Source organism: Hibiscus syriacus, unplaced genomic scaffold (assembly GCF_006381635.1).
Source record: "Hibiscus syriacus cultivar Baekdansim isolate YM2019G1 unplaced genomic scaffold, ASM638163v2 tig00111689_pilon, whole genome shotgun sequence".
Taxonomy (NCBI): Eukaryota; Viridiplantae; Streptophyta; class Magnoliopsida; order Malvales; family Malvaceae; genus Hibiscus; species Hibiscus syriacus.
In genome coordinates, this window is record NW_024063154.1 from 97447 (window position 1) to 117140 (window position 19694).

Sequence of the window (19694 nt, forward strand, 5' to 3'; positions counted from 1 at the left end):
TGAGGGGATACTATAAACGTACAATTACCAATGTGAAAAAAGTGGTTCCAAATTATTTTGTTTTATAATGTAAAAAGATTAAATTAATTCATATTACAGTTGTCTAAATTATGTTTTACAGTGGTCTTGGTCCTCTTCAAGTGTGTCAGTTTATGTTTTTCTAATGCAGGTTAGGTTTACATCAGGAAAATTGCTTCCTTTTGGACATTATTGTAGTTGTTACCGTGGATAAATTATTTTTTATTAACCATTGATATTTTATCTACTAATCGATTGATTTGATTTGAATTATGTAGAGATTTAATATTATAATAATTTTTAATCTAATTTATTTTATTCATAACGTTAAATTTGTGTAACTTTTACGATTTGATCACAGGACTAAATTTTAGAGATCACATTAATATAGTTGAAATGTCTCTTGAAAACAAAATAAGGGTTTAGATAGTTTAAAACTTAAATAAACATATAACGGAAATCAAATACATGGCAGTTAAATATATTTTGGGAAGTCCATAATTCATACTTTAATTGAAAATGAGATTCTACTTCTGATTGTCGAACTGATCCTACGTCTGAATAATCTAAAATGAAAATAACTTAATGTCATCTAAGTGAAAACATGTATCAACATAAAATTATAAATATTAAATCAACATATTTTATTAAACAATACAATAATTAAATAAATGAGTAGGTTTAACTACATATCACCTAACCATCATAACAGGAGGTTTCTAAAATCCCGAGTCTCCTTACAATCATATAGATCGAGATCTTACCTTCTGAATAAGAATTCATTTTAATCTCCGAAAAATAAACTCAATATGAGTATCTTTGTTTTTTTTGTTTTTAATTTTTTTTTCATATGTAATATACATATATATTAGTCGGTATTCATTGTTTTTCTTTATTTTATTACGGCATATTTGTTTTTTTTCTTGTTTTTAAATTTTTAATAACTCTGTCTTTATGACACGTTTTCCTCTGTCTTTATGGCATGATTTTCTCTGTCTTTATGGCATGATTTTCTCTGTCTTTGGCACATTTCGGTCATTTTTAGTTGTTTTCGTTTATCTATTTTACTTGGGGTTTGACTTGATATCGTCATGACTTATCAAGATGACGCTTATTTATTATCATGTTGGCATTCCTTGCTTTGGACTCTCATATTGGATTTAATACATGATTAGTGTTCGTTGATTAGTGGTCTTTCAATAGTTTGATCATCTTTTGTGGTTCATTTGTCGATACGGTCAGATCCATTTATATCTATATTTTGTTCGAGTTTATTTATTTATATTTTTAACATTTTTCTTATATGGTGCTTTTGTAATATCCAATAGTTAGTTTTTTTGTATTAATAATTATAAGAAATCTCTTTATTATGTGTTTAGTTTACATATATAGTTTTAGACTTTTATTTTAACTTAAATATTTTATATTTTTAATAAAACTGATTATTTTTTTTACATTTATGCTAACATTTGAACAATTTTGAAACCGAAGATGTTATAATAGTTTTATAGAACCACCGTTGAACTGTTGATTTAATGGTAAAATAAAATTTTAAGTTAGAATTTTATTTTATTATTCTCATCATCGACCTTAATTTTTTAATTAATTTTTTAAATATACATTTTTTATGAAAGAATCGAGGTTAAGAGCAATTAAAATAATGAAAAGCTGTAAAATCATGATTGAATATAAAGAGAAACTATGAAAAGACATAACAATATTAAATTTTACAAAAAATCTCACTCAATAAGATGTTTTTATTGTTTAAAATTACTTAGCCTACGTTGTTTTCACTGTTTCACCTTTTCAAATTGTTTGCATCGTGTAGACTACGTAGATATTAGGTTTCGCAGACCGTTTATTTTTTGGAAGACAGAAGTTCTTTTAAGGTCAGACATGGTTTTATGTGTTCAAAATTCTTCAAACCTCACCGAGAACAATTATAAAATATAATTATTTATTAAAATAATTTTAAATAATTTAATAAGGTTATTTATTTTAAAATAATTTATTTTAAAATAATTATTATAAAATAAATTATTTTAAAATAAATTATTATAAAATATGAATTGATTTATTTTTAAATAATTTATTTTAAATAATTTATTAGTATAGATTGATTTGTTTTAAAATATGGATTGATTTATTTTAAATAATTTATTATTATAGATTGATTTATTTTAAAATATGGATTGATTTATTTTAAATATTTATTAGTATAGATTGATTTATTTTAAAATAATTTATTTTAAATAATTTATTAGTATAGATTGATTTATTTTAAAATATGGATTGATTTATTTTAAATAATTTATTAGTATTGATTGATTTATTTTAAAATATAGATTGATTTATTTTAAATAATTTATTAGTATAGATTGATTTATTTTAAAATATGGATTAATTTATTTTAAATAATTTATTAGTATGGATTGATTTATTTTAAAATATAGATTGATTTATTTTAAATAATTTATTAGTATCGATTGATTTATTTTAAAATATATATTGATTTATTTTAAATAATTTATTAGTATGGATTGATTTATTTTAAAATATATATTGATTTATTTTAAATAATTTATTAGTATGGATTGATTTATTTTAAAATATGGATTGATTTATTTTAAATAATTTATTAGTATGGATTGATTTATTTTAAAATATGGAATGATTTATTTTAAATAATTTATTGGTATGGATTGATTTATTTTAAAATATGGATTGATTTATTATTGTAGTTGTATGGATTGATTTATTTTAAATAATTTATTATTGTAGTTGTATATATTATTTAAATTTTAGTATTGTAAAACTAAAATTATTTAAATCTCAATATTACAAAACTCTTTTAAGTTTAAAAAATCAGTTTATTTATATTTTAGTTCATTTTAGCAATCTGCGGACGTTAAAAAACAGTCTTCTTCTTGCAGACTGCAGACTTTTAATCCACCTTTCTGCTGCAGATGTCTGCAGATGTGATCCGCAGACTGCAGACCTTTTACCTCTACAAAAACAAACACCACATTAAAGATTTGAAACCCGTTATTTGATTAAATAACAAATAAGAATATAATTAAAAATCTAAAAAAATACCCTCAATAATAAAAATAATGATAAACCATAAATTAAATATAATTAAACATTTCAATTAGGACAACAAAAAGAGTGTCGTGAAACACATGTTCAAAAGGTTATTACCATATGGTAATACTAATATAAAATCTTGAAACCCCAATTTCTTGGCTGTTCAAGTTGACAATTAAATATATATATAATATTAGGGGGGAAATCACTCGTTTATTTTATGGTTATTTTTTCTATAGTCTATGATAGTTGCATTTACTAATTATTTATACTTTTTATATATAAATTTATAAGGTTAGGTAAACAAATTTGTATTTTTTTAAGTTTTATTTTATTATATTTACTACTTTGTATTGTACTACAAGTTTCTTTTACTACTTTTTATTCCCCAAACTCTCATTTATTTTATTATAGGTAATTGATTTTCCCATAAAATCACAAGGTTTATGTGAAAGTGATATATATGAGGTAGGATGCTATTATACAATATAAATTTTTTTTAGTTTTATATATATTTAGGACTGCTTGACAAGGAAAAATAGATGATTAAGATTAATTGTAGAAAATAATAAGATATTCACTGAAAATAAAACAACGATTTAATCTCATCCATTTATTTTATACAATTTTTAATATTATTAAATAAAACAAAAAATTAATCTTGCACATTTATTAAAGTATTTTATAAATATGTTTTTTAAAATAAAATAAACCTAGTTTCATTTTTTAAATATATAAATTCCAGAAAGCTATTTTTGGGGGTTCTTTTAAAATTCATTGATATTTTCAGGAAAAAAGTTGATTTTTTTAGAATTCAATTTTTAAATTGTTTTGACATATGTCGATGTCATTGGATCATATCACTTTTTTAATGGTTAACCATAAAAGATTAAAATGATAAATAAAATTAAAATATAAGAGTTAAATTGATAAAAATAAATAAATAAAGATTAAAGTAGAATCTTTTTGAATCGAAAATGATGAGACTTGAGAGGAACTAACTAACTACTAGTTTCAGTGAGGTATATAGAAGAGTTGCATACGTTTCTGGAGAGTATAAGTGTTCAAAAGAACTCGTTAATCAATTATATTTAATAGATTAATTACTTTAATTGTTATCATTGAACGATTTCGGTTAATCAAATTGTTGAAAATGATGGATAACGATTACGGTTACGAATTTTGATAAATGATTAAATTTATAATTATATTGAGAGATGTACATACTTACACCAGTGTAAGTATGTGTTAAGTGCTGCATTTTTTTTATTTTATCTACTTAACTGGTGTGAGTATGTGTTAATTTCTACACTTTTTGTAATACAAATTATGAAACTTTAAAACGTTCATGTTGTGTTACTTTAATTTTCAAAAATAATTGTAATAAGTTAACAGTAGATTGACATGTAATTGGACCGTTATAACGATTGACCATTAGCGCTTAACCGTTTCTTAACTGTTAGATTATGGTTAAAAAATCTCATAACCGTTATAATAGTTAACCGATCGTTTAGACTAAATAGTATAATTAATCGTCCATGAACAGTCCCACTGGAGAAAATATTATGGGCGGACTGTGGTGGGGAGTCATGAACGATGAGATGATAGTGTTATAAAGATAATAGCTTTGCCAAGGAATCAGTCGATTTATTTGCCTCTCGAGATATTTAAATAACATCAGTCGCCCATTCTCGACATCATAGGGCGTCAATGGATCGAACTAGTGAATGAAAGTAGTGTGCGCATGCGGGAAGTTGATGAGAGACAACATTATAAAACAGTCTGATTAAACCAATATTTGAAATCATAATCCAACAAGTTTATGAACATGTGTAGATTGAAACTAGTTCTTAATTGACGCCTAACCCTTGCATTTTCAGAAAGTGTTCCATAATCAATACAATTTTGTATTCTAAGTGTTTCAGCCAATGGATTCATTTGTTTTTGCAACATCCAATCATTCACTTATATTCCTTCCTAACAGATTTCGAGCGGAATAGTGGTCTTTTCAAGAAGACGAACGTTTCACACCTTACAATAATGCAAAAGTTACTCTCTCTTTTTTTTGGGGGGGGGGGGCTGAAATGATTTATAAAGACCCTACTTGCCATTAATTAATATATAAGACGCCTTTTATGACGGTCATCATTGTGTTTTTACAAGCTCAACCGGTGGATTATTATATCTTTTGATTTTCAAAACTACTTCAAAGCACAACTTGTGAAAGACATAGCCAATGCATGATTTTCAACCAAATCGCAATGAAAGAAATAATTTGGTTTGATAGCTTAAAAAACGAGTAATATAGTAGTGGGGACCCCGAAATCATGTCACCAAAGTTGCAGGAAAAGAATCAATAGATTGAACAAGTATTGGTACAATTTCTTTTGTCTTCTCTTTCTTCGTTTATAAAAATGGATGCCGACATCTCAACCATCTTGTTTATGCTTTGAGCCATTCTTACCAATCTAAGTGACTGAATTACAGCAAAAAGGTTTGAAGGATGATAAAAGTTGATAAAATTATGCATTCACGGTAGCGCTTTCGGTCATTTCATGTTTACCGCGATTGCGGTCATAACAGGCTCTATTGGGCTCTATTGCAGGTGTAGCGGGTAATTCGGACGGCGGCGCTACCGTTATTTTACGGGCACTATCACGTTTTCATACCGCAATTTGAAACCATGCTCTCAACACCTAATAACTTCCATGAAACACTCGTAAGTTATGGTTCTTACGTTAAAATGAACTGAAGAATGAAAGTGATGAACAAACAACAGAGAGAATGAAAAAGATTTCATTTTCATTCATTCATAAAAATCAAGTAATTTTCATTGTGAGAATTTTTTCATCAGAATTTAACTCACGCTTAAGGGATGATTTCATCCATGTAATAAACTTAAATTAATAATTGTTTTTACCTTTTAATTGTATCAATTTCACCCTTAAACTCATTTAATTGTATCAATTTTTCTTTAATCTACATCGTTATGGTAGTAACGTAACGATCAATTGTAATGAAATGATAGTCTAAATGTTAATGATGACATGATAGAGGGGTTGATTTAATTTTTTAGCTGAATTCAAATACATAATTGATTTTTGACCATTTTAAGGGCATTATTGGTTTTAGTTAAAATTTCAAAGACTTTTCTAATCTTGAAGCAAATATATATATATTAAAATATTAAAAAGAATATTAAAATTTCTTAAATAGTCATAAAATTATTAAAATAAAAACACTATACAATTTTAAAAAATTAAATGAAAATTTTAAAATTAAAAATATAAAAAGGTATAAAATGATAAATTATAAATATAAAAATTTGAAGTCTAAAAATTATTAATTTATTGTTTTAGTGAATATTGGGTGATTTATTTATTTTTACTTGATTACAAAAATAGACGCGTGATATTATTTTAAAAGTATTCTATACATTTAAATAAAAGTAATATATTTTTATATATTTTTAATTAAAAATACTTAAATAATTATTTTAATCAAAATGATAATTTAAAATGTTTATTTAATGAAAAAAACTTTAAATATATAACACTTTTATTAGACTTGATAAAAATTGAAACCAAGAGGAAGGAAGAATAAAAGTGCGGAAGAGAAGAGACAATGGCGACCGACAAATGCACATGCAGATCCAGGGATGAATGAACTGTCAGCATCCGTACCTCTTACATGTGAAAATAAGTACATTTAAACACAGACTTATTACATATTCCTTTTTCTGAAAATAAATAATAATAAAAATTAGAGAAGGAATGGTGGGATGAGAGGTGGCTTATCGGCATATTTTGCCTGTAAACAAACATTTATATTTGGAATATACGACGTCTTTGCATGTTTTGTCCACAAAATTCAACATTCTCGGTGGCTACTGTTGCATTCAATTAATTGATTTCTCCTTTTTTATTATTTATAATCTCACTGAAAACCTATTTTAAAGCCTGCCTCAATCGATAGATCCTTTTATTCTCTTACAGAGATTTTGATTTCAAATAATCATGTTTATATATATATATTGTCAGCTATTTAAATTTTTTTAATAAATATTATTTTATAATTATATTAGAATATTAAACAAATTGACAGGGAGAAATAAAAAATGAAAATAGTAACATTAGTTGTGAAAAAGGTAAGGTAAGCCAACTTCTAGTAGGGTTGAGCAACGAAATTGAGAAAATCGAAAAATTGATATGAATCGAGTAAAACGGTTCGGTTCGATTTGGGTTTACGTTTAAACGGTTCGATTTCAGGTTGATTTAAAGAATCAATTCAATTGATTCGGTTTGATTTGAGTTTTCCGTATGGAACCCACTTGTTTCATACTGAACCGAATAGATAAAAAATTATAGTTTCAAGTGAATTTTTTTATTGAAAAACCGACGAATCGAACCGAACTGAAAAACTGCATTATCGAACCGAACCGAACCAAAAAATCGGTTTTATATAATTCGGTTTCGGTTTAAATTTTAAAAAGCCGTTTATTTTGGTTCGGTTCAATTTTTAGTAAAAAACTGAACCGTACCGAATACACCCGTAACTTCAAGTACTCCATGGGCCAGTTATGTTCATTATCTTGCAGACAATGTTAAAATAAATGTTCTTTTTATATATTTTAAGTTGGGAATAGTATGATCCAGTGGAGATAATGTAGACTGATAGTGTTAGGTGGAGAGGATATTTGGATAATGTGAATTGGAAGTGAGAACTTATTGAGCGATTTTAATGATAAAAATGAGTATTATTTCCTTTAAAGATTATGAATTTAATTAATTACGTACAAGTATATGTGATTTTATTCCAATGCTCAGATCTGCAAATGTTGGGAACGGAAGAAGAAAAGTGGAAATGATGAGTAAATCCGTAAAAATATATCATTAGCCATACACAACACATCTTTGCACCATAAATATCAAGGTTAATGTAAAATCCTCTAACCTGGTTAGGGGATACATAGAAAGTGTTGTCATATAGAGTTGGAACCCCAAAGCTGCCAGCGAATATCTTGATCGGATTCAAACAAAATCTTGGACCAACCTGCACAGAACCAGAACAGACAAGTATATTGCAATTACATGCAGCTTAAGTACTACATAATCATACTGTTACTGTATGAACAAGAAAGCACAAATCAAAGTGCACCTCAACAAGGATCATTGTATCGAGTCCCCCTCGACCAACTTGTCGGATTCATTACGAGGAACATATATCCGCATTAGGAAAACAGTGTTAAGAGTGATACAAAAAGTTAATCGTCACAAACCAGTACATTGATGACACTGGTGGCAAATAAATTCCATGCACTATAAAAAGCATACAACTTCATGAACCAGGTAATTGTTGAACCAAATGTGGTCATCAACAATGGAGAAAACAAAGGATAATGATACGGTTTAGATTTCTGGTGCTACTTTGGAGTTCCAAATATCTCAATGACTCGAAAGAGATCAAAGAAGAAAGACCATACCTAACATTTAGTTTAGGTTTTATTTTGGTACCTATTAGGATATATTAATTGTTATAATAGTTAATTAGTTATTCAGTTTTTTTCTTGTTTGTCATGGTAGTTAGACTAATTGTTATATATAGCTCATCTGGTATACTTTTCTCAATTAAGCAATTATATAACTGCTTGCATTGTGCTTGTGGAGGAGTGAAACGTATGCTTGAAGAGCAATAGCAAGAACATGTTATTCAGTTGGGATTGAATGAATCCTATGCTCATATCAGGGGGGAAATTCTCCTTTACCTTAGATTTCCAAAGTGTTCTTTTTATTATTATTATTATTCAGGAAGAAAACCAAAGAAATGTCAAGAATGTTCACCCGGTCATCGACCACAATGCAGTTATTGTAACATTCTTGGAGATACAAAGGACAAGTGTTATAAACTACATGGTTACCCTCCAGGCTACACGTCCAAGAACTGGTCTTCGAGTTCTTCAAGGGGCAAGAATAATCAAGTGGCTCGTACTAGTTTAGTGGTTATATCGAATGAGGTCTCTCAACAAGGCTCTTCTTCGATCAATGATGCCTCGACTCCTCAGCAATGTCAGCAATTAATTGCTATGCTTACATCTCAGTTACAAGATGCATCGTCCTTGGATATTCCCTCAACTTCGATTAATACAGTCATGCAAAGTGAGCTTTTGTATGTTGAGAAATCAGAATATTGGATTCTGGATTCTGGGGCTTCCAGACATATTTGTTTTTCGAAGTCTCTGTTCGAGTCTTTAGCTTCTATTTCAAGTGGTTCTGTTATTTTGCCTAATAAATATATTATTCTAGTTGGTTTTGCGGGAACAATTAGACTTTCTTTTGATCATCACTGGTGCATCCTCTGGATTGGGTTTAGCCACTGCTAAGGCCTTGGCTGAAACTGGGAAATGGCAAGTCATAATGGCCTGCGGAGACATTCTCAAGGCTGAAAGAGCTGCAAAATCTGCTGGCATGTCCAAAGAAAACTACACCATTATGCATTTAGATGTCGCTTCGCTCGACAGTGTCCGGCAATTTGTCCATAGCTACAAGCGATCGGGAAGGCCTCTTGATGTGCTTGTTTGCGATGCTGCTGTCTATTAGCCAACTGCCAAGGAACTCTCATTCACTTCTGAAGGACTTGAGCTTAGTGTGGAAACTGAACATCTCTCTCACTTCTTCTTTCGATCTTATTACTCCATGACTTGAAGCAATCTGATTATCCATCAAAACGCTCTGTTGGTTCCATTACAGGTAATTTGCAACCAATGCATTCTTCAAATGACTTTTTTTTATATATATAAAAAAAGATTGTGATGTTGATGTACTTAACTTTTTTCACCGTTTTCACTTGCATTCCATCCAATTTTTTCATCTATGAAAATGATGTTATAATATTAAAACTTAGGGTAAATTAAATATTTAGTACCTAAACTATCACTTTTATTCCGCTTTTGTACCTAAACATTTTTTCCAAATTCATACATAATGTTTAGTTTAAGTTTCAATTTGGTTCCCACCATTAAAACCTTAGCGGCAGCGATGACCTAGATTATTAACTTAATTTTTTTAATATATATGTGTGTATGTATGTATAAGAATTTTATGACTTTTAATTTATAAATTTAAAAATCTAAACATTTCTAAAATAATTCAAAATTCACAAAAAATTAACTATATTCTTAAATTAATATGTTTAAAAATATTTATATACAAATATATTTTTTTTCTAATTTTTATCATGTAATATTTTTTAATTCTATCACGTGACGAATTATAATGGTGCCATGCCATTCTGTTAACATAAAATTCATACGAATATAAGCGATAATATGAAAAATGCTAATAATTTAGATATCTAAAATTAACAATGTTCTCCTTCAAAAGGTTTTCAACAGTAAAACCTTTTTTAGAAAATAGAGTTGGGAGTAATGCATTAGGTCAGTAAGCTGATATAGTTGGGACCAAACAATCGTTCGGAATAGGCTATACTGTCTCACTGAAACCCTTAATCTTTCCTTTTTCTTCCTTATAATACGGTAGGATTACAATATGATATATATTCATAACAATTTTAACTATTGAAGACTCATATGCTTTATAGATATAATTGTTCGAATCTATAACCTCTAAAGAGACCAACACTCCCTTTATTACTTCATGAGTTCAAACCAAGAATCTTTCGTACATTATTTAGTAATGGAAGATCATTGGTTTGGATTCATTGGTTTAACCAATTGAAGATCACCGTTATTCGTTCAAGAAAATACAAGCATTGCATGATGAACTGGAACACAAACACCAGTCTTGTTTACAAGAAACTTCAAAAAAAATTACAGAATTTTGAATTAGGGAAGAACAGGAAATAAAAAAAAAATTATGAATCTAATACGAAATACCATCTATCGCCTATATCGAACCCTTAAGAACATGAAATGGAAACCCGTCCCAGACAATGAAGTAAGCAAATCAATAGCATAAAGTTCTTGCAGTCACATAGTATTACTGCAATAACTTGAAGTCCCAATTCCTTTCTGTCATCGCTTACTTGTAGGCTCCCATGCCAACTCCAGCCTCTCGGCCGCCTCCGTAAGGCTGGAAGCTGTTCTCCCTAGCATTTGAGTAGCTAATATAGTACAACTTATTCACTATGGCTGTTAAGAAAATGAAGGCTGCCCCTGCACCGAACACTCCTTTTCTCACTGTTTCACAAGACGGAGGCTGCTCGCTGAAAATGGACCGATACTTGGTGTGGTAAGCATTCCGGACCGATCCGGCCAGCAAGCATATCTCCGCTATTAGGAAAAACAACCTGTGACACAGGCAATTCAAAGAATTAAGTGGAACTTTCAAATCTGCAAAATTTGGCACAAGTTTGTGACATACCAGCATACAATGAAAAGGATGACTGCCCAGGCCCTTGAACCGCTAGGGTTCATGGCCTTTCCACAGCAGAAGCATCGGCTGGCTACCATTATAATGGCTTGGCTAGCCATAAGGAACAAAAATGCACCAACACCATAGCCAGTGGATATGTCTGAGTCATATACACAATAGTTGTAATTAACTTCACTGTCCTGGACAATCTTCGCCTGAAACAAAGCATACACCATAGTTTAGTTGCTTTGAGCTGAATCAACAATTAATCACAAAAGATCTACATTTTTTTATGGAAACTCAGCTGAGATCTGGTAAGTTCATACACTTGAGAATTATAACTGATAAAATCATTTTCCCCTTCTGTTTGATTTGTAGAAAGCTAATATATGCATGTGTATATGTAATGATACGATATTCGAAAACAGCAATTTCATATATAAACTAAAACCCCAGAAAATTAAATCAACATTTACCACTGTTTTCAAACAGGAAATCCCACTTTCTTTCATTTTCCAGCAAAAAAGTAGGAAAATTTCAACAAATCCATAAACTGTATGAATTAATGTTAACCAAAAAATGCATCAAGAAAAGTGAAAGGGAAAGTTACAGTGCTTCTTCTTTGCTCAGCTGCAACAGCTAAACCAAAAGCAATAAGATCAAGAACAAAGACAGCAATCAAAAGAAGCTTAGAAGCCATGGATGAATATAATGGAAGCTTCTCTGTGTTTTTTCTTCTTCTTTGTTTCTCTTTCTCTTTGAAACTCTCCCAATCTAAATATACAAAGAAAAAACTCTATCAGTGTTGAACAAGCAAAGCACATGATTAAAAAAATGAAGGAAAAATATGTTTTTTATATAAAAAAAAATTGTAATTTTCAGGAGAAAATGACACCTCAACCTAAGTTGAAAATGGATTTCACCCAATTTGTCAAAACAGAGGGAAATAGTTTATTTGATTTAGATTTCAAAAATAATTAAGAAAATAGTTATTTTTTTTGGGGGAAGGTGAAAGTAGTTGGAAGGGAGCTTTAAGGTGGCTTCATGAAAGGGAATAAATACCCGCCATAATTAACTGCCTTGGAGGTACACCATTGTGTAGCGTGATGTACCAATATCTACAGCTTGTTTTACACTCTTTGAAGAAGTGGTATGTTTTGGTAGTTCATGAAAAAGAATTGGTGCCTACTAAGGTATGTGAATTTCCATGATCCATTTCTGTCTCCCTCTCTTTTTTTAAATAAATAAATAAAATTAAAGTTTAAACACAATTAATAAAGTATTGACATCAATATTAGTGAAAGTGGAAATGAAAATGAAATAATATTATAATATAAATAAAATGATACTAAAGAATATTTTCTTAACTTTTACCCCTAATAGAAAATAAAAGTAAGGGTGTAAATGAACAGACGTTCGATGAACTGTTCGTGAACCGTTTGTTTATTAAGTTAAATAAATGAGTATGAACAAAAAAATATGTTCATTCAATAAACAAACGAACATGAACATAAGTGTGTTCGGTTCGTTAATGTTTACGAACAAGCTCATTTATGAGCTCGTTTATCAACTCGTTTGTTAATGTTCATGAACAAGCTTGTTTAATGGCTCGTTCAAAAGCTTCTTTTTTTTACATTTTAAATATTAGTGAATGTATGGACTAAATTGAACACATGGTGAAATTTGGAGTTTAAACTATGAAGCTTAAGGGGTTTAAGCTTTAGTAGTGTGATTTTATCATTTTAGCATGTAAATGAACATGTTTACGAATGTTAAACGAACATATAAGCGGACGTTAAATGAACATGCTCGCGTACGTTAAATGAACATGCTCACGTACGTTAAATGAACATGTTCATGAATGTTAAATGAACGAACACGAACACATTCAAAAATAAATAAACGAACATGAACTCATAAACAAATGAATACGAATATAACTTTATTTATTCAAGTTCGGTTCATTTACATCCCTAAATAAAAGTAAATTAACTCGATTGTTAAATTATAATATAACCTTATTATTTTTCTTAATTTTGATTCCTAATAGAGTTATCTAACTTACAAGGAAATTTTAGAATAGACGTCGCACATCGAATCACACCATTAATGTGGCACACGATACATACCACTAATTAAATTATTTTTATTAAATAAATATGTAAAAATATAATGACCCGTCAATCTTTTATTATTATTTAGTTTAAACTTTGATATGAATATATTTAAATTATATTTTCTTATTAAAAATTATAACGTTTATTTATTTATGATTGAAAAATTTATATAAATTTGCATATTCATCCTAGTCGCAACCATCAAAACCAATCGTCAACGATCCTATTTATCATTAAAAAATAGTGTCGTTCAACAAATACAGACGTGTTTAAAATTTTGTTTAGTATATGATTTATTTGATCTGTTTTGTCTTATAATCATCAACCAAAAAAATTTTATGTGAAGAATAAATGAAATATAAATACTGTATAGTAAAACAAAAATTTACGACAGATTTACCAGATAAAGCTTTTCATATTTACTATTCACTTTCATTTGATATGCGCTTAAGGCAAGAGACTCGAGTACCATGCTCTGTTTTTAACCATGAGCAATGAAGTCATGTCGGTCAGTCGGATAAAAAAAAGTTAAAGTTCATACAGTACAGCCATGAATTAAAATTTCACGATTATTATATGAAAAAACATAAGCAGATAACGGAACAATTCAAAATAAGAGAAAAATAACACAATAAGGTATGAATACACAGAATGTGAAAGGAAACAAAGAAACTCAATTAAGTCCCTTTAAAGTTCGCCTTGATAACAGTATTTGGTATGAACTTTGAAATGAACTATGACTGAAGTGCACATATGAAGTAATATGTAACTATGTTTCCTCTTGGTATGGTTCTACAACTGCAATGTGCGTTGAAAAATACGATTTTCCGATGATGAATAGAATTGTCGACGGTTGATTTTGATGGTTGTTGTTGGGATGAATATAAAAATTTATATAAATTAATTATTCTAATCCTAAACAAATAAAATTTTATAAAATAATTATAATTTGTAATAAAAAATATAATTTAATTATATTCCTATTAAAATTTAAACAAAATAATAATAAATGATTAATTATGGATAGGTCATTATATTTTTACATATTTATTTAATAAGAACAATTTAGTTAATAGAATACGTTAATGTGTCACATTAATAGTGTGTTTCGGTGTACGACTTGTAGTCTAAACTCATACTTAACTTACAACTCATAAACATCATTAAGGTTAAATTATTTTATCAATGTTCTACATTATGTATAAATTATGGATTTAGTCTATATACTTTAACTTTTTATATTTAAAATTTCAATCATATTCAAAACATTAATTATGAAATTTATTAAATTAAAATTTTCAATTAATTTTTATATTATATGTTTGTTTTAGATTTACATTATATTTTTCCAATTTGATAATTTAAAGTAATGTAGTTTAATTACATTGTCTAAGTCTATATTATTTGAGTTAGAATTTAAAAATTAAAATTTGAAAATTAAATGGACAAAAACCGATTAAATAATAATACAGGGATTAAATATATAATTTCTAAATAATACAAGTACTAATTATATAATATGACCAATCATTAATTATGTATTTAGTATTGTCGCCATTGAAATGAAATGACAATTTTTTGCGGAGGGAGTGTCGGTGAAGATAACTTGATGCTTTCACCACGCAAAGCCGACAACTCATAAACCTCTTATCTTTTGTTGGACTTGGACACGTGAAAAAAAGCAATCTTTAAAAAGTCTTAGATCTAAAATGTTCTTAAAACTGAATTAATCAATAGAATTAAATTAATTTGATTAAATAGTTGCTATTGAAATTAGTTTTGTTAGGAAATAATTATTTTTTAAATATTTGAGTAATAATTAATTTGATTTAAAATTGATTAATTAACTGAATTAATAAAAAATATTAAATATATATTTTTAACTTAAACTTATTAAAAATTAAGACTCAATTATTTTTTGTTCACACTAAGCATATTAAATTGTTAAGACCTAATTAAATTTTAATTCCAATAAATTTTTTTTTTGAAATCAAATTAATCAAATTTAAAAATAATAAAATTTCGATTAATTCAATGATCGAACAATTGAACTTTATTCAATTGAAAAAAATAATTGAAACCGAACTGATGGTTTGAATACCCATACTCAGATCTACCGCAAGAATGAAACCACTCGAACCGAGTATTGCCGACGAAATTGATAATAAAGACAAGAGGTAGAGAAAACATTTGATTGTCATTTCAGTACAGTCTGGATACAGATATCTTTCTGAACATTCTAACCAATATGATTTTGCCACGTCGGATCATTAACACGTGTTGAACCGCTGGAGAAAATGTAATAATATCTTGACTATGTTCTAATAAAAGGTCAAGATCTTTTGCCTATCATGAATTCTTAAAAAAATTAAGATGATTTATTCCTTTTGTCATTTTCTCATTTTTGTCATTAAAATTATATCATTAGCTATTGATTCTACAATTAAAAATTTTAATTTTTTTATTAAATTAATGATGTACTATTTTAATTCTAATATGAAAATAATATTTTATTTATTTTCTAATGATATAAGGTTTGTTAATTTTTCTCTTTTTTATTCTATTCGAAGATATTTAATTTCATCTGAAATTTAAAAATTATTTTAAAATAGTAAAAGTACACTTATCGAACCCAGGCCATAATTTCAGGTAAGACGGATACTCGAAAATTTTGTTTCATGTTTTTAATTTTTAATTACATAATAAGATTAAATTGTTTTATATTCAGATTAAAATAATTAATTATACACATGTAATTAATCAGTTTTGATATCCAAAACTGATTAATCCAGTCCACCTCAATGGCCACCACGATCTCCATCGTCCAACATCACTTCACTACAACCAAATCTGCAACAGAAGATAATGGATTTACAAAGAATTAAAAGAAAAAAAGGAAATTTAAATCGAAAAAGAGGAGAGGGTGAGAAACTTATCTCATTGGAGTTCTCGGGTTCCTTATGCTTAGAGCACAACCTTTTGAATCCCGATGGTGAACGCGTAGCCCACACAGAAGAGAGCAATATACTTCAAAATTAATAAAATCCAACGACGTGCAATAAAGATAAGAAAAGACAATTTTTTTAAAAAATTTCATTTTGGATTAAACTTACATTTTTAGATGAAGAATGAGTCGATAGTTGTAATCAGAGGTATATTTAACTTGTTTTTAGAACATATATGTCTCCATCTTGAGATTTGAATTTCCTCGATTAATTACTAATTTAATTGATTGTGTTCATTCTAAAATTTTATTTGTATCCACCTCGTATAAAAGATTTTGTGCTTTATGTGATCACCCTAAAATATAATTTTTATATCGGTCATTGTTATAATAACCAAGTTTCGTTCAGGCCAACAAGGACCATCAAAATCGTTAATAGATATTTATGACTTTGATAAAATCATCAGCATCTCTTTACGATATTAACTTAAAATTATTCCCAATTATCAACAATGTAGAACAACTTTACATAATAGTGTTTATCATGAAATTTTGTTTGTGTCTACCTTATTTAAAAATGATATGTTATTAACTTACATGTATTCACCCTATAAAATATTTCAGGATCCCCACTAATTTTAATTTATAAGTTTTAAAACAATAGTAATCAGCAAATAATTCATCCTATTAATTTTGTATATCTAAAGCTATCGTCACCAAAATTCTTCCAATGTAAAATGCCAAAGAAATAACTAAAGCTTGGGATATTTGTATTTGAGCAATCCGCTTCGGTTTTGGGTTTAATTAGCTATCCTATAGCCTTCCCGGTTATTTCCGTGGAGAAATATAATATTTCATATTTTAATTCTTAATAATAATAGCTGCACTTGGTTACTTCATTCATGGTAAAAAGCTTATTATTTATTTATTTTGTTACAAAAATGTTGATAGAGGTTATTACTACTTTTTTTCAATAAAAAATGTTAAGACCATTTGTGTTACGCATGATATAAATGTAATTCTCCAAGATACCCCATAGATTAATTAATAAATAAAAAAAATATTTTTTATCAAAAAAATAAACTAATTTTTTTTTTACTTTTGGTCGGTGCATATCTTGAAATAGCGAGTGAGGTTACCATTTTCCTACTAGGAAGTTCCTTTAATGAGGTGAAAGACTAATATTTTATGATTAAGTTAATTCGAGATTAAAATATTTTATATTTATGTAAATTCTAATATATTAATAATTTATAAGTTAATTGCATCATATGTCATCAAACTATGACTCTCATTTTAAATTAGTCCTTAAACTTTTGAATATTCTAATTTCATTCCCAAACTATGATTCTAATTATAAATTAGCCCTTAACTTTTGAACATTCCAATTTCATCCCAAACTATGACCCTCATTTTAAATTGGTTCCTTAACTTTTGAATTTTCCAAATTCATTCCCAAACTAATCCAAATATATAACTAGTTTCAACCGTAGTTTAACCTAAAATTTTATTTTTTAAAGCATATAACAATATAACATGGCCTAACGATTTTATTAACAAGAGACGTGATTAGTATATACATATAGTTTGGGATGAAATTGAAATTTTCAAAAAGTTTGAGGACTAATTTATGATGAAGGTCATAGTTTGGGGATAGAATTGAAATGTTCAAAAGATTGAGGAGTAATTTAGAAGGATAGTCTTAGTTTAAGGATGAAATTAGAATGTTTAAAAGTTTAGGGACTAATTTATAATGAAAATCCTAATTTGAGGACATATGTTACAATTAACTCATAATTTATATTATATAAAATTTGAAATATTCTTATGTTTGCGTCGCACTCATATTAATTTTTTCATATGATATGATATTTTATATAATATCTAATTTTATAATCCTATAATACATAAAATTAATAATCAATTAATTTAGTGTGCTTAAATAAGGTTATAAATTTGAATCTTGATATTATGAATAGATTAAATTGAGATTGAAAGTCGCATCTATAATGATCACTCGACTATAAGATGTTGTTTTGTTGAGTCCATCGACTATTAAAAGTTATAAAATGATCACTCGACTATTCATATGTTCAAAATTTATCATTTTTCTTTTAAAAAATGATGACAGTCTTAGCTGAACGTTAACCTGTTGACTGTGATATGATAAAATCATATTTTAATGATGTCTACTGGCACTGTCGTTACTTTTAAACACTGTCCTACTGATATAATATTTCAAGCACTGACTCGACGGTATAAAGTGAACGGAGATTCAATCCACAAAAGACAACTCAAACAGTTCTGTGACCAGATTTTATCATATCCAGTCAATAGATTTACGTCTAGCTCAGACGATCGCCAATATTTTAGCGCCAAAGGACGAGTTCGGAGCATATGAATAATCAGGGACCCAACAAAGCAACGTCTTATAGTCGAGTGACCATTATGTTATTTTTCATAGTCGAGGGACTCGACAAAGCAACGATCTATAGTCGGGGGACCATTTATATACTTTACTCGATTTTTCAATAGCTTGAGATAATTATAAGATAATTATTATTTTTAATTTTTTAGTCTTTGACGATATGCACGTATCTTATAGATGTAGTCGTTCGAATCCGAATATTTTAGGAAATAAAAATTTTAAATGTTAAAAATTTAGATGTAACTTTAGCAAGCATTTTTTTGGAGTTTTTCCGAAAGTATTGTGTTTTGGAACCAACATTGCAGTTGTGGGTAATGGTGTCCTTAAATGAAACCTAAAACAAACAATGACTTATTGTAGGTGTGAAAAGCCTTTCTGCCCCCAACTCAATTACACTATCAAAAGCTATTAAGGAATATATTTTGGTTATTTTTTTTTTATATTGGGGGGAAATTGTAATAGAAGTCTGCGTTGCCTCTTCATTAATGATATTAGATACATCATGAGAAAATAGATAAAATATTGTCAAATGGAACTCTAACATGTTGATATTCTAAAATATATGCTATAAAATATTTTAAAAACAATTATATATATATAAAAATACACTAATTATTTTTTATACACAGTATTTGAATTGGCCGAATTCAACCTTTAAACAATTTTATACACAATACCTATACATATGAAATCCACAAATTACATATAATCTCGATTTTACTCACCTAATT

General features: G+C 27.9%; 1 protein-coding gene across 1 annotated transcript; it reads right to left on the reverse strand.

The window, feature by feature from the left end:
• Window positions 1-10885: 10885 nt before the first annotated feature.
• LOC120167549 lies at window positions 10886-12314 on the reverse strand. The gene is made up of 3 exons (XM_039176533.1): window positions 12085-12314; window positions 11484-11689; window positions 10886-11409 (listed from the first exon to the last, which is right to left on the reverse strand). Exons 1-3 carry the CDS (start codon window positions 12172-12174, stop codon window positions 11142-11144), a joined length of 564 nt encoding a protein of 187 aa, XP_039032464.1. The 5' UTR covers window positions 12175-12314; the 3' UTR covers window positions 10886-11141.
• Between the last annotated feature and the right edge of the window lie 7380 nt (window positions 12315-19694).